This window comes from Hetaerina americana, unplaced genomic scaffold, assembly GCF_022747635.1.
Source record: "Hetaerina americana unplaced genomic scaffold, ioHetAmer1.1.p SCAF_4, whole genome shotgun sequence".
Taxonomy (NCBI): domain Eukaryota; kingdom Metazoa; phylum Arthropoda; class Insecta; order Odonata; family Calopterygidae; genus Hetaerina; species Hetaerina americana.
In genome coordinates, this window is record NW_027286985.1 from 96457151 (window position 1) to 96469340 (window position 12190).

The 12190-nt window shown below is 38.4% G+C and overlaps 2 protein-coding genes across 7 annotated transcripts in view; one reads left to right on the forward strand and one right to left on the reverse strand.

The window, feature by feature from the left end:
* The first annotated feature begins 1988 nt into the window (after window positions 1-1988).
* LOC139691905 (WD repeat-containing protein 36) lies at window positions 1989-8988 on the forward strand. The gene is made up of 2 exons (XM_071589843.1): window positions 1989-2557; window positions 6552-8988. Exons 1-2 carry the CDS (start codon window positions 2096-2098, stop codon window positions 8784-8786), a joined length of 2697 nt encoding a protein of 898 aa, XP_071445944.1. The 5' UTR covers window positions 1989-2095; the 3' UTR covers window positions 8787-8988.
* A 2117-nt stretch (window positions 8989-11105) lies between these two features.
* cu (NADP/NADPH phosphatase nocturnin) overlaps window positions 11106-12190 on the reverse strand; it is a 99851-nt gene continuing 98766 nt past the window's right edge. For all 6 annotated transcript variants that reach the window (XM_071590823.1, XM_071590822.1, XM_071590824.1 and 3 more), the window contains one exon: window positions 11106-12185. In XM_071590823.1, the coding sequence (XP_071446924.1) occupies window positions 11874-12185 (312 nt within the window). In that variant the 3' untranslated portion in view covers window positions 11106-11873. The remainder of the gene's footprint in view (window positions 12186-12190) is intronic.

Below are 12190 nucleotides of genomic sequence, written 5' to 3' on the forward strand. Positions count from 1 at the left end.
TATATTATACAGTTCAGGACCATAATTGTTATTATATACCTAAGCTGACAGGAAGTCGAGCTATCTGTTTGATTACACAGTATAAATTATAAGAAAGGTGAAGATTTTCCAGGATATGACAATCAATTGTTTTCCACGTTATATCAGTGTTGAAATCCTTTTGCAATGACTTTTCTAAAGGTATAGCTTTGGAGACGTACAGGTGTCTCTATTTTAAGATACAGACCATCATTAGAATATGCCAACCTAAAATCACTAATATGATTATGTCAACTTCATTTTTGGTGCACCAATTGAAATTCATTGTAACAGTGTATTGTAGCATCCCTGGATTTGAGGCAGACCCTGGATTTAGAAATGAATAATTAACTGCACGACCGATTTGTAGATAAGGAGAAAGTTTGAGAATTGCGTATGTTCTATTAACAAAATATCATCTTTCGTAAGAATTGTTGATAAACCTGCCTTATTCGGCTTCAAAATTTCCATTTCTTCCCTAAGCTAAAAATGTTCATTGGTGTATGGAGATTCTCTGCGAACAAAGGACTAACAGCCGAAGTAGACGGATATTTTCCAGGTCTAAATGTATCTAATTTTCGAGACGGGATCAATACTTTGGAAGATCGCTGGACCAAGTTTATTCGTTTACTCGGAGACTGTATTGAAAAATAAAAATGTTTTACTGAGGTAAGTCGTTTATTTCTATTCCATTCCAATATATATTCAAATATTCTCGTTTTACGATCGCCTTAGTATAATTCAAAAGTTTTGTAACAGTATTTATTATGAATTCAGTAAAATTCCATTGGAATAGAATCTGTAGGGATTCATTAGGATAAAAATTTAAGCATTGAGCAGATTAGTTTGAACAATAGAAAAAATTCCCAAAGTATCAAGTGCAATAATTTAATCTGCTTTTGATCAAGTCCAGAACTGTATTTATTAGCTGATCACCTGCTCCTAATATATAGGATGTAAATCAAGGACCTAATCAACCGAATGGCTAGTTGGAACATTGAGTGTAAAGCCCACCTCAATCAACGTTAACCAGCCCAGGCGAGTTCCTCATTCCCAGCACAGCCACCCTCTAATGAGAGTATACTTGCAAAATGAGGAATTAGGTTTTAATCATATTGAGAACAGAAGAGAAATATTTTGGAAAATGCACGTGTTCTCTATAATTTAATTCTATGGAGAATTTTTGCATTTAGATTTCCAAAACAAATGGTAAAAAAATACTTGGGACACATTCAACGTTCAAAGCTATTGAACTCACCACTTATTCATTGTTAAAACCATGATTTTTACTCCTATGGCATTCTCTCATAGTCTATTTCTCTCACCTATGTCATGAAAAGATAGTTGGGATTTGTAACAAATCTTCAGCTATACCTTGTACCGGTCAGGTCTGAATACATTTTTCAGAATATTTTCCAGGCTAGCTTTCCAATCGTAACTATTCAATGTTTTGAAGGATCTGAAATATTCCGAACAAATATCCACTACCATCTAATAACCATGTTCTACTTCGGCTAAAAATTGTCCACGTCAACTTATTAATATTTTTGTGACTTGAAAAACAAGGCATGATGATCTTTATAGATAGAACATTTTCTTTAATGCGATTTGAGTGAGATTTTTATGGATTTATTGCCATTGCTCAGAGATGTTCCAAATAAAGGAAACAGATTCCTAACTCAAAATATGACAATTTGCGTTTTCTCTGAAATATCAGCGGTATTAATTTTAATTTCGAATTCTCTAAAATTATCCCCAATATTTCAAGAATTTATCATATTCCGACGCGGTTACGATGAAAGATATTTTAGTGAATTTTATTGTTTGACATGGGAATAAACATATAACTTTAATATTACAGAAAATCATTATGGTGGTAGCCTTTCAAACACGTTACATTTGGCATGCCTGTGAGCTTCTGAGGGCATTTGTGGGCTATATTCGTGAAAGTAACCTCCGGCCGTGTGAAACACGTGTTGTGTTCATAAGCAAAAATGTAAGAACTCCTGCCGGCAAAGACAAACTTCGTGTTGGACGTCAACTATTTGATTTGTTGAAGTAGTGTGCGATCTCGAATATGTCTCGTTTATTTGCAAAAAATCGAGCGTTAGGCTACGTGAGCAACCACATTCCTCTTTGTGTGCGGTATATCCAGCGAAGGAAAGATAATTTCGTGCATACATGTGTTGGTAATGCATTTCATACGTACAGTTGTGGTAATCTTGCCCTAATTAGTGTGTCTGGGTGCCACCCCTCGGACATTCAAGTCTTATGCGGAGATAGTAATCTAATATATACAGCGTGTGAAAATGAGATATTCGCTTGGAAGAGAGGGTTTGAACTTAAACATGTTTATCGTGGACACGTTCGTCATGTACATTTGCTGCTTCCTTTCGGGAAGCATCTTATTTCTGTGGATGAAAATAGCAACTTAATAGTGTGGGAAATCGAAACAGAAGAAGTTTTTTTAGAGCTGAATTTTCAAGAAACACAGTTCAGCATTTCAGCAATATTGCACCCCTCTTCTTATACGAATAAGGTAACTATAGCAAATACATGTCTAATTTAATAGGTTTCATGCCTTTCCCATTCCGGGTTGAATATGGAGATAACCCTGATTTCATCGTATATGAAGGTAACCAATCCATTTTAATATTAAAATCGTCTTGGTTAGGCTGCTCTTCGCCCATGTAACATCGGTATTTGGTTGCAGACTCTTAGTGCTTTGAAAGAGCTTATTCCCTTCCTTAAAAAATTTCAACCACTTTTCCTATGACCTTAGTTTTCCCCCTCTCACGTAACATATAATCTGTATCATTTGGGTGACTTGTATGCCATCCATTCAGTTTTGATTTGATGAAATCAATGTACCACCCTTAATTTGAACCTATCTAGTAGAGCCAATTTTAAAGCTCTACTTGCCCAAGGATGAAGTTTTAATTGATGACACGTTAACACATTAACTGAATAGGTGTAAAGATATCATGATTTACATCGCTTCTTCTTTAGAATAAACAGAAAAATGTCATTTCTCTTGTCTCGTAGAAGGAAATGCAGTGCTATCATATTTATCTCTTAATTAACTTGGAAGGTCTCCATTAATTTCTCAATTTTTGGATTTTTTGTCCTGTCCCAGGTTGGTGTCACCTCTCAATCTTAATTGAGTCTTAACCCGATCTTTGCCCATATCCATATTTCCTCTTATTCACATTGGTACCGCTGTCTAGGTGCAATATTTGATTTTCTCCTGCAACCCTGATTTTGCAACATTTTCTCCCTTTCTCATTACTTCTTCGAAGAGTCATTTGATTATTCATTCATTAGCAGCGATGTTTCTGTCATGCCATGCCATACTCCAGGCCAACGATTTCACCCAAATTCTATTTTTCTCTCAACAATCTTAAGGTCACCATGGTCAATTACCCCCTCCCACAAGCTCTTTCATGTATTTCCTGTTTACCTCCTCTATAGCTGAATCTTAACCAAACATTGAATTCAAGTGAAGAGTCCTCGATGTCAGATAGGTTGTATACATGAAGACAAAAAAAAGTAGCCCATTGTGGCACTATTTTGGAAGTGTCTTTAGGTATTCTGTCTCCTTATTCCTTTAGGAAAGATCAGTATACCTAAAGACACTCCCAAAATAGTGCCACAATGGGCTACTTTATTTTTTTGTCTTCATGTATACAACCTATCTGACATCGAGGACTCTTCACTTGAATTCAATGTTTGGTTAAGATTCAGCTATAGAGGAGGTAAACAGGAAATACATGAAAGAGCTTGTGGGAGGGGGTAATTGACCATGGTGACCTTAAAATTGTTGAGAGAAAAATAGAATTCGTTATCCCTCATAACAGAAAAAATACATACAACCGGCTATTTGCTGTCACAGCATGTCATCAGTGGAATGGGCTATCATCCATTATAACAAATGCACCATCTCTCCCATCATTCAAACACGCTCTTCATAAATCACTAATTTCCTAGCAAACAACCAATACAGCGGTAAACAGGCTTTGAGATCTTTCCTTTTTTTTCCCAGGAGCATCATACTTTGTATTGGCACTTGCAAATATAACCTGGAGTATTGTTTTACAAGTATTTTTTGCATGTATTTGTTTGTTTGTGTGTAGTATTTGTATGTATTGTACGTGTTTATGTTGTTTAATTTGTGTAATAGTTATAAATTAACTTGGCAACTAATGTATTGTGTTGCTGTATGTTATTTCTTAGATATTATATGTGTTAATTTTATTGCTATTTATGTATAATTTGGGTAATTTATCTGTAAGTATAATATTGTAAATGTGTGGCAAGGGGTTAGGTGGTAGAAGAGACTCCATCGTCTCAATCTCGCCCCAAAATAAAGATGATAATCTATCTCCTGAGGGGGGTGGGACCTACCTGGCACCAACATCTGAACCATAGCACCGATTTTTCTAACGGTTTTCCTGCAGTGATGTACTGGCCAAGTGCCAGCCTTATTGTGAAAAAAAACCAGTGCCTTCCCTGGATGAATCAGACCAGTTTGCTTAGGGGAAATACTAGGCATAATCTGCATAGTGTACTACTGAGTATATTCATTTAAGATTTTATCCTGTTATAATGTTTCCAACCAATTTTTTGTTGTTAAGCAAGCACTATTGGTGGATGGAAAGAAAAATGTAGCTTTGTTAACTCCACTTTATGTATTAATTTTAGACCTGGGTTTCATTATATACAATCATCAGTCAGTGTATTGAAACCTGGGATGTAAAATTAAAATATTAAGTGTATTTAACGAAGCTGTATTTTTCTTTCCGTAGTGGATAATTTCCAAGTCAAGCCTGAAATTATGAAATTTACTGTTATTGGAGTTATATTAACGGAGAAAATATGATGAAGTTCTAAGATCAGTGATGTGAATAGCAGGTAAAATTTCATCATCTAAATCAAGTTCTGTTCAATGAAAGAGATGCCAAAGTAATGATTTGCATATGAATATGATAGTTTCATGCTCTACTTTGTGAAAACTCATGATAACTGAATTTTTTTGCAAAAATTTAAATACTCTACTGCCGGTTTTGATGCGTAAGCTTCATCATCAGGTGTACATATAAATATATTGCTTTGGTTTATCACACCAAGAATTTCATCAGAACTATGCCATCAATGAAACCTCTCACCTGTTGGTGTTGATCATAATTTTATGCTGACACTCATGTTGGTGGTACCACAGTAATTTCAATGTGCATTGAGGAAGTGTCATTTTCCATAGCTTTTGGCCATAAATTATCATTAAAATAACCTTTTTATCAGTATTAATCCCTTAGTGTCAGTTTTTATAGGTAGCACACCTAGCACTAAGGGCAATAGCATGTGAAATACACACATCAGGGTAATTAGGGAGGCAGTTCCTTTCCTTCTGCTGTCTATGGTTTCTCAGGAAGGTCTGGTGTCTGAAGAATTACAGACCTTGGGTGAAGCTGAGGGTGCCCAGGCGTATGCCCTGGTGGTGAACCAAGGCCCTGTTGTCAGTAGCCCAGTCCAGCACTCTACCCTCTGGAATACCACATCTATTTATTTCAGTGTAGGGGAAGTAATAAAAGGAAATCCTATGAACAATCTTACAACTGAAATAAGATCCTTAAATTATGCTAGTTTAGTTTTAATGTAGGATATTTCAACCCCACCATTTCTACACAATGCAAAGGAAGTGATCCAACTTTTGCGCACGGCTTAATAATAAGCCACCAAAGCTGTGAAAGAATAAAAGTGGAAATGGGGAAGGAAATATGCCAGTCAGAATAATTTGAAAATGTTTTGATAGTCAAGTTTATGTGGGATAAGCTGGGGATATATGTAGTAGTGAATATTATTGACAAAGGAATTTGTAATAAGGTTACCAGATTCACTGAATACATTGTGTATCGCTAAAAGGAATTGAAGGCAGGTGAGATTGCCTGGAGTGAGGAAGGTGGTGAGTACGTACAGAGATAGAAAAAAAAACAAAATGTTGGTGATTTCTGATGGTTCAGAACAGGACTCCAAGCAAAGGTGCTTCCTGCATTATAGACCTTTAACATTGGGTAGTTCCAACATTTTCAATTGTAGAGGCACTGCTAGTCTCATTTTAGGTCATTTGGTGCCAACGTTTACCTACAGAGATGGCACTTAGATCTAATAACCACAAGATTTTCATATTTTGATTTTGTTCATTTATATTTCTGTATTACTCAATCGTTTGTATTGTTTTGAAAGTCTCCAATGTCTATTTTTTGGACAACCAAGGGACTACTCTAACTACTATAACTTGTAATTGAGTGTTGGGATAATTGGAGAGTTCCCCTATAGAGATGACGGTGTCAGATGTTGTAGATGCATCACAACATTTTTATATCATTAAGGCCTATCTCCACTCTCTTCCTGTATGTTATATAAACGCTCTGTATTTAATCATCTTTGTACAAGGAAAAATATCTGGTTTATGTATTTGATTGTTTCAGTTGTATTTATGTAAGAAATTATGTAATTTTCCTAATTTTTCATTCTAGGTGTTACTCGGCTCCCAAAAAGGAGATCTACAATTATGGAACTTACATGCATCTAAGTTTATCTACTCATTCAAAGGGTGGGGCTCAAGTGTTTTGGTGCTACAGCAGTCACCTGCTATTGATGTAGTTGCCATTGGCTTGGCATCTGGTCAAATCATTCTCCACAACCTTAAGTATGACCAGACAGTGGTAGATTTTTCCCAAGAATGGGGGCCAGTCACCGCCCTGGCATTTCGTTCGGATGGTCCACCATTCATGATCTCTGGTTCCCCAGTGGGTCACATTGTGGTTTGGGACTTGGAGAAGAGACGTGTTGCTTCGCAGTTGCGGGATGCGCATGCAGGTGCTGTGACTGGTTTGCAGTGCTTGCCCAATGAACCAGTGTTTGTCACATCATCTCCAGACAATTCACTGAAAACTTGGATATTTGATCAACCCAATGATTTGGCAAGAATGTTGTGCGTCAAGGAAGGCCACAGTCTTCCGCCATTGATTGTTCGCTTCCATAAATCAGATGGGAAGAATATGGTCAGCGCAGGAGGTGATTCATCTCTGAGGGTATTCTCTACTGTGACAGAGAGATTCAACAAAAGCATGGGAAGGGCGACCTACAACAGGAATGCCATGAAAAAGGGCAAATTGCTGGTGAGTTCAGTTCTGATGCCTCCCGTCACCATGTTTGCATCGGAAAGTGCAAGGGGGAAGTACTGGGATGATATAATCTGTGCGCATTCTGGACTCTCTGCTGTGACAACGTGGTCGTTCGAGAAGTTGTGTATGGGCTCCCATAAACTTGTCCCTCCAGATGAGGCAGTCGGGAAGGATAGGAAATCTGTTGTGACGTCATTGTGCCTTTCGCATTGCGGTAACTTTGCTATAATTGGTTACAATTCGGGGCACATTCATAGATTCAACATGCAGTCAGGGCTGCACCGTGGCATGTATGGAAGTTTGGTTGCTCATGATTCTCCTGTGAGGGGCCTTGCTACTGACAACCTGAATAAAGTTGTGGTGTCTGGGGAAGCAACGGGGATAGTCAAGTTCTGGCATTTCAATCCTAAGTTAGCCAATGCTCCATTGAATGAACTTGTTCTTTCCGAAGGGATATCATACTTTCGTTCTCATGATGAGGCATCTTTGTTGGCTGTAATCATGGAAGATTTTTCATTGTGTGTAATTGATCAGGATACTCATAGTGTTGTTCGAAAGCTCAATGGTCATCCTAATCGCATCACCGATGCTGCATTCAGCCCTGATGCTCGGTGGCTGATCACGGCATCCATGGATTGCTTGATATGTGTGTGGGACATTCCATCTGGCAAGCCAGTAGATATTTTCCGAATGGATCGTGCTTGTACGTCATTAGCATTTTCCCCCAATGGACAGTACCTGGCCACCACTCATGTTGACCTCCTAGGTATTTACTTGTGGTCTAACCGTTCCTTGTATTCTCATGTTTCACTTCACCCCTGTCCGTCTCCCTCTGCCAGTGCATCCAGTCTGGAAGGCCTGCCTTTGGTTGAACTTCCAGTCGCAATGGGAGAGAGTGGTGTGCCTCGGAGCGAGGATGACCTGGATGAAAGCCTAAGTGATGAGGGTAAGGAGCCAGAATATGTTTCCCCAGAGCAAATAGCTGAGAATATGGTAACATATTCATCTCTGGCAGGATCAAGGTGGCAAAACTTACTCAATATTGACATCATCAGGAGGAAAAACAAGCCCATTAAGCCTCCCGAAGCTCCAAAATCAGCTCCATTTTTCTTGCCTACAATCCCATCCCTGGAACCCCAATTTGACATCAAGCCTGACAAAAACGATGAAAAAGAAGCAATTAAGGAGAGTCACCTCTATAGTACAACTATTTTTGGTGGCTTTTTATTGAAATCAGTAGAGACGTGTGATTTTGCTGCAGTTTTGGGAAAGTTGAAATCTCTAGGGCCTACTTCCATTGATTATGAAGTTGGGTCCCTATCACCAGAAAATGGAGGTTCGATCATGTTAATGCTTCAGTTTCTGAAGTTGATTGAGTATATGTTCCAAAGCAAGAGAGATTATGAACTTTCGCAAGCCTATTTGGGGTTATTTCTGAAAGTGCATGGTAGAACAATTGCCGTCAATGCACACTTAAGAGAATTTTCAAAAAAATTGCAAAAAGCACAAGAAGAATGCTGGAATGCACTCCAAGAAAAGATATTTTTCTGTTTATGTGTAGTTCAGTCTTTGAAAACCCTTTGATTTGTACATTCTGAGTTTGTCATCTAGGGTGAACGTTTTCATTTGGATTATTTGCACTGACATAGACCAACATTTGTGCAAAGTGTAAAATAAATGTGAAATGGTGCTGTGAAATTTACTTTTAGATGTCTCGCTTTCATTTCAGTCTTCTCTTATTTTATTTTGCGACATTTTCAGAACCATGTGTTTACCTGTTGCCATGATGAAGTACCTTGAAATTCAAAGGTTGGAAAATGTTGTGGAGACATTAGGAAATTTTATCACCACCAAGGATATTTCCTATTGCTATGATATTTACCGTTGTGGTAAACATTTGAATAGAATGTTGAGTTTAATACACTGTTAATGAATTTTTGTACACAACTCTCCAAAATTAGTTTTTTCAGCCACATATGAACTTGTTTGTTGTTACAGGAATTAAATTAAATGTAAATTGTGTTTGGTATCGATGGCAAATCCCAATCTGATCATCCCCTAAGTAATCATTTACCCTGTCTCCATCCTCTTGTTGTCAGTTTGAGAACCACTTATGCTACTTGCTCAAAATAATCAAAATAATTTATCTGTAGTTGTCACATATTGATGTCTTTCCTTTTTTAGAATACGAACTAACGCTGATTTGATGAAATCTTCTGGACAAATTCCTCCAGAAATACTGTGAATTAGTCCATAAAAGTTCTTCCCCCTACCTTTTCCTAAATCTTTAAGTAATTCCATGAGAATGGCATGTACCCTCATGGCTTTATTTGATTTCAATTCCCTTTCTATCTTGCCATCGAGTAAGTGAGGACCTAAGCTATCCTCATCTATGTTATATTGTCTTTCTATGCCTAACCTTGCTGGCTTAATTTAACCATATAGTACTTCAATATATTCCTTCAACTCTCATGAGTTAAACTGATGTTTCGACTCTTGGTTCAACGTCCGGGTCATCCTTGTTTGCGGCGATTTTCCATTCTACATGGTTTCACAGAAACCATGGCCGACATTTCGATGCCCAACTCGTGCATCGTCCTCTACCCTGAAATATCGGCCAACATGGAACCCCTGACCCGGTGGAAGACCCAAGAAAACTTCATGAAGCAAATATGCCGGGAAAGCACCAGATCTTACCTTCCATTCTTATCTCCCGAGTGCTTTTACCTTCTGATATTGCACACCAATTTCACCATTTGTTAACTTGTCATATCCTCATGCTGCGTCTTCTACCTTGCTTCTTTCACAGTTTGGTACCCACCTCAGTTTAACATTTGTTATTAAAGTCCACATCTGCTGCTGGGAAACTGCCAAAATCAATCACACTGTTCCTAAGCATAATATGTATGGTCTAACTGATACCTTATTGAGTTCTCCGACATTTTCCATGTATACCTGTGCCTTTAGTGGTGTCTTAACTTATTATTTCTTATGATTAACTGTCTCCTACAGAACTATAGCATTCTCCTCCAGGGCATTTCTTATTTCTATTATCTTCTCTACTTCTACTCTCCTTCTTACTGATTCTATCCTCTTATGTTGTCGCTGTCTCTTTTGCTTTTCAAGGATTTTTTGAGGTGACCACCCTGGAAGCCTTATCTCTTTAGAGCCTGTCATTCTTGAGATTTGTAATTAAGGTGGTTTCCTATATCTTTCGTCAATATTGTTGTTAATGTGATGCCATCACTCGATGGCCACCCCACTGGGGTCAGATGCTCTTGGGAATTTGCCTTACTGAGGATTAGATACTGCACGGAGTACCTTTCTTCTGGTTCCTACCCTTTGGTCTTATGAGCACTTCAAGCACATGGAGTATTAGGAGCATTAATTATTGTTCCTGCCAGCTTAACTCAACGAGGAACATAATCCATTCTACGATGTCAGTGTTTTTGTTCCCAGTGAAGGAAGTCATTACAGTAGATGCTACAGCATTAGACCCATAGGTTTCATTTCAACTTTTGGGAAATCCCCGGGCAAGCCTCTCTGGGCACCCTCAGCTCCACCCAAGCTTTGCGATTTTCCAGGTACTAGGTCTTCCAGGTAAACCATGGCTGGTACAGGGAAAGGAACTTGACCCTCCACCGTGGCATGAATGTTACATGTCTTTTGGCTTAGTACTGGGTGAACTCGACTCCTGTATTATCACCTACCAAACTGACCTTAGGGTTGATGACTTTTTTTTATGGAGAATGAATGTACTGAAGCAGAGACCATAGTAAGAAATGATGGGAAAAATGACTGCAGAGCCAATTGTTTTACATGATATATGTTTCTCCTTGCACAATTCGTAGTAAGAAACTGCAGGAGATGCTTACAGTAGTGTCTTATAGCTCATTGCTCTAATAACAGTGGCTAAAAGAAAATTTTTAATGATTTGCCCTTCCTCTTTACAGAATTTCTTCTTAGTACATTGAGCATCTATTGTGCCCAATGCAACCGTGCAATTAGAGCCTAGGATGGAATATTTTTCTCACAAGTGGTACACAACACTTCATTTTACATGCTAGATGTGGTAACAATGAGAAATACTTAATCCTTTTCCCAATAAAAAATTTGTTTTTATAAGCTTTTCAGTTTTTATTTCAAGCCATGGAGAAGTTATATGACTTCTCAGATTGGAAACAAAAAACAGTAAAGCCACAAGCATTTGTGAGAGAGCACTCTCTCTCCCTCACACACAAATGAGACAACACATCAAGTTAAAAAGAACTTGTGTGCCATGGGCAGGATTGCACACACAAGCCATGTCTTTCCATTGTGTTTAATCTTGAGTTCCGTCATCACATCGGTCTAATGAGTCTCACCGACAAAAATACAATGCCACTCGTATCACAAACTGTAACTTGTGCATTCAACAAAACCATCTTCCAATGAAGTTCTCAGCAACTGCCATTGCAGTAATGGCTGCAACATTGTTCACCAACATAGAAAAATTCACATCTTAAAAAAGTGTGTGGTTTCTAGAATTAGCCATTTTTTGTTATAAAAAAATCTCATCATCAAAGCGGTGGAAATTGGAGGTAGACTATAAATATAAATATACTTGTAATATTTTCCATTAAAAAAATAGCCACTTGGGAAGTGGTGCATCGACACCATTTAGATCTGTTCTTATTTCTGGGACACCACACCATTTCCACTTGCGTCAAGAATATGGAAATCACAGACAAGTGAGAAGTGGTCGGAGGGGTAGCTGAGGGATGGGACGCGGCCTGGACCAATGTCCTCCCCTGTTGGGAACTCTAAGAGTGCTTCAACAGCCAGGGAGTCCTGAGAGTGGAATATATAGTCGATCGTGTGGCACACCTCCCCTTCACTCTCTCGGACCTTCCATGTGGTGTAAGGCGGTTCACGCAGTCCAGACTCGAGTGGGGTGAGCCTGCCTCCCTTGCCATCTGGCAAATTCTCAGCGTTGCCGTTGACCTGCA

What these genes read in the sequence shown, in the direction of transcription:
- LOC139691905 (XM_071589843.1), top strand. Translation starts at nt 2,096, where the DNA reads ATGTCTCGTTTATTTGCAAAAAATCGAGCGTTAGGCTACGTGAGCAAC. An exon ending in CCTCTTCTTATACGAATAAG is followed by an intron (nt 2,558 to 6,551) that starts GTAACTATAGCA and finishes TTTTCATTCTAG; the next exon opens with GTGTTACTCGGCTCCCAAAA.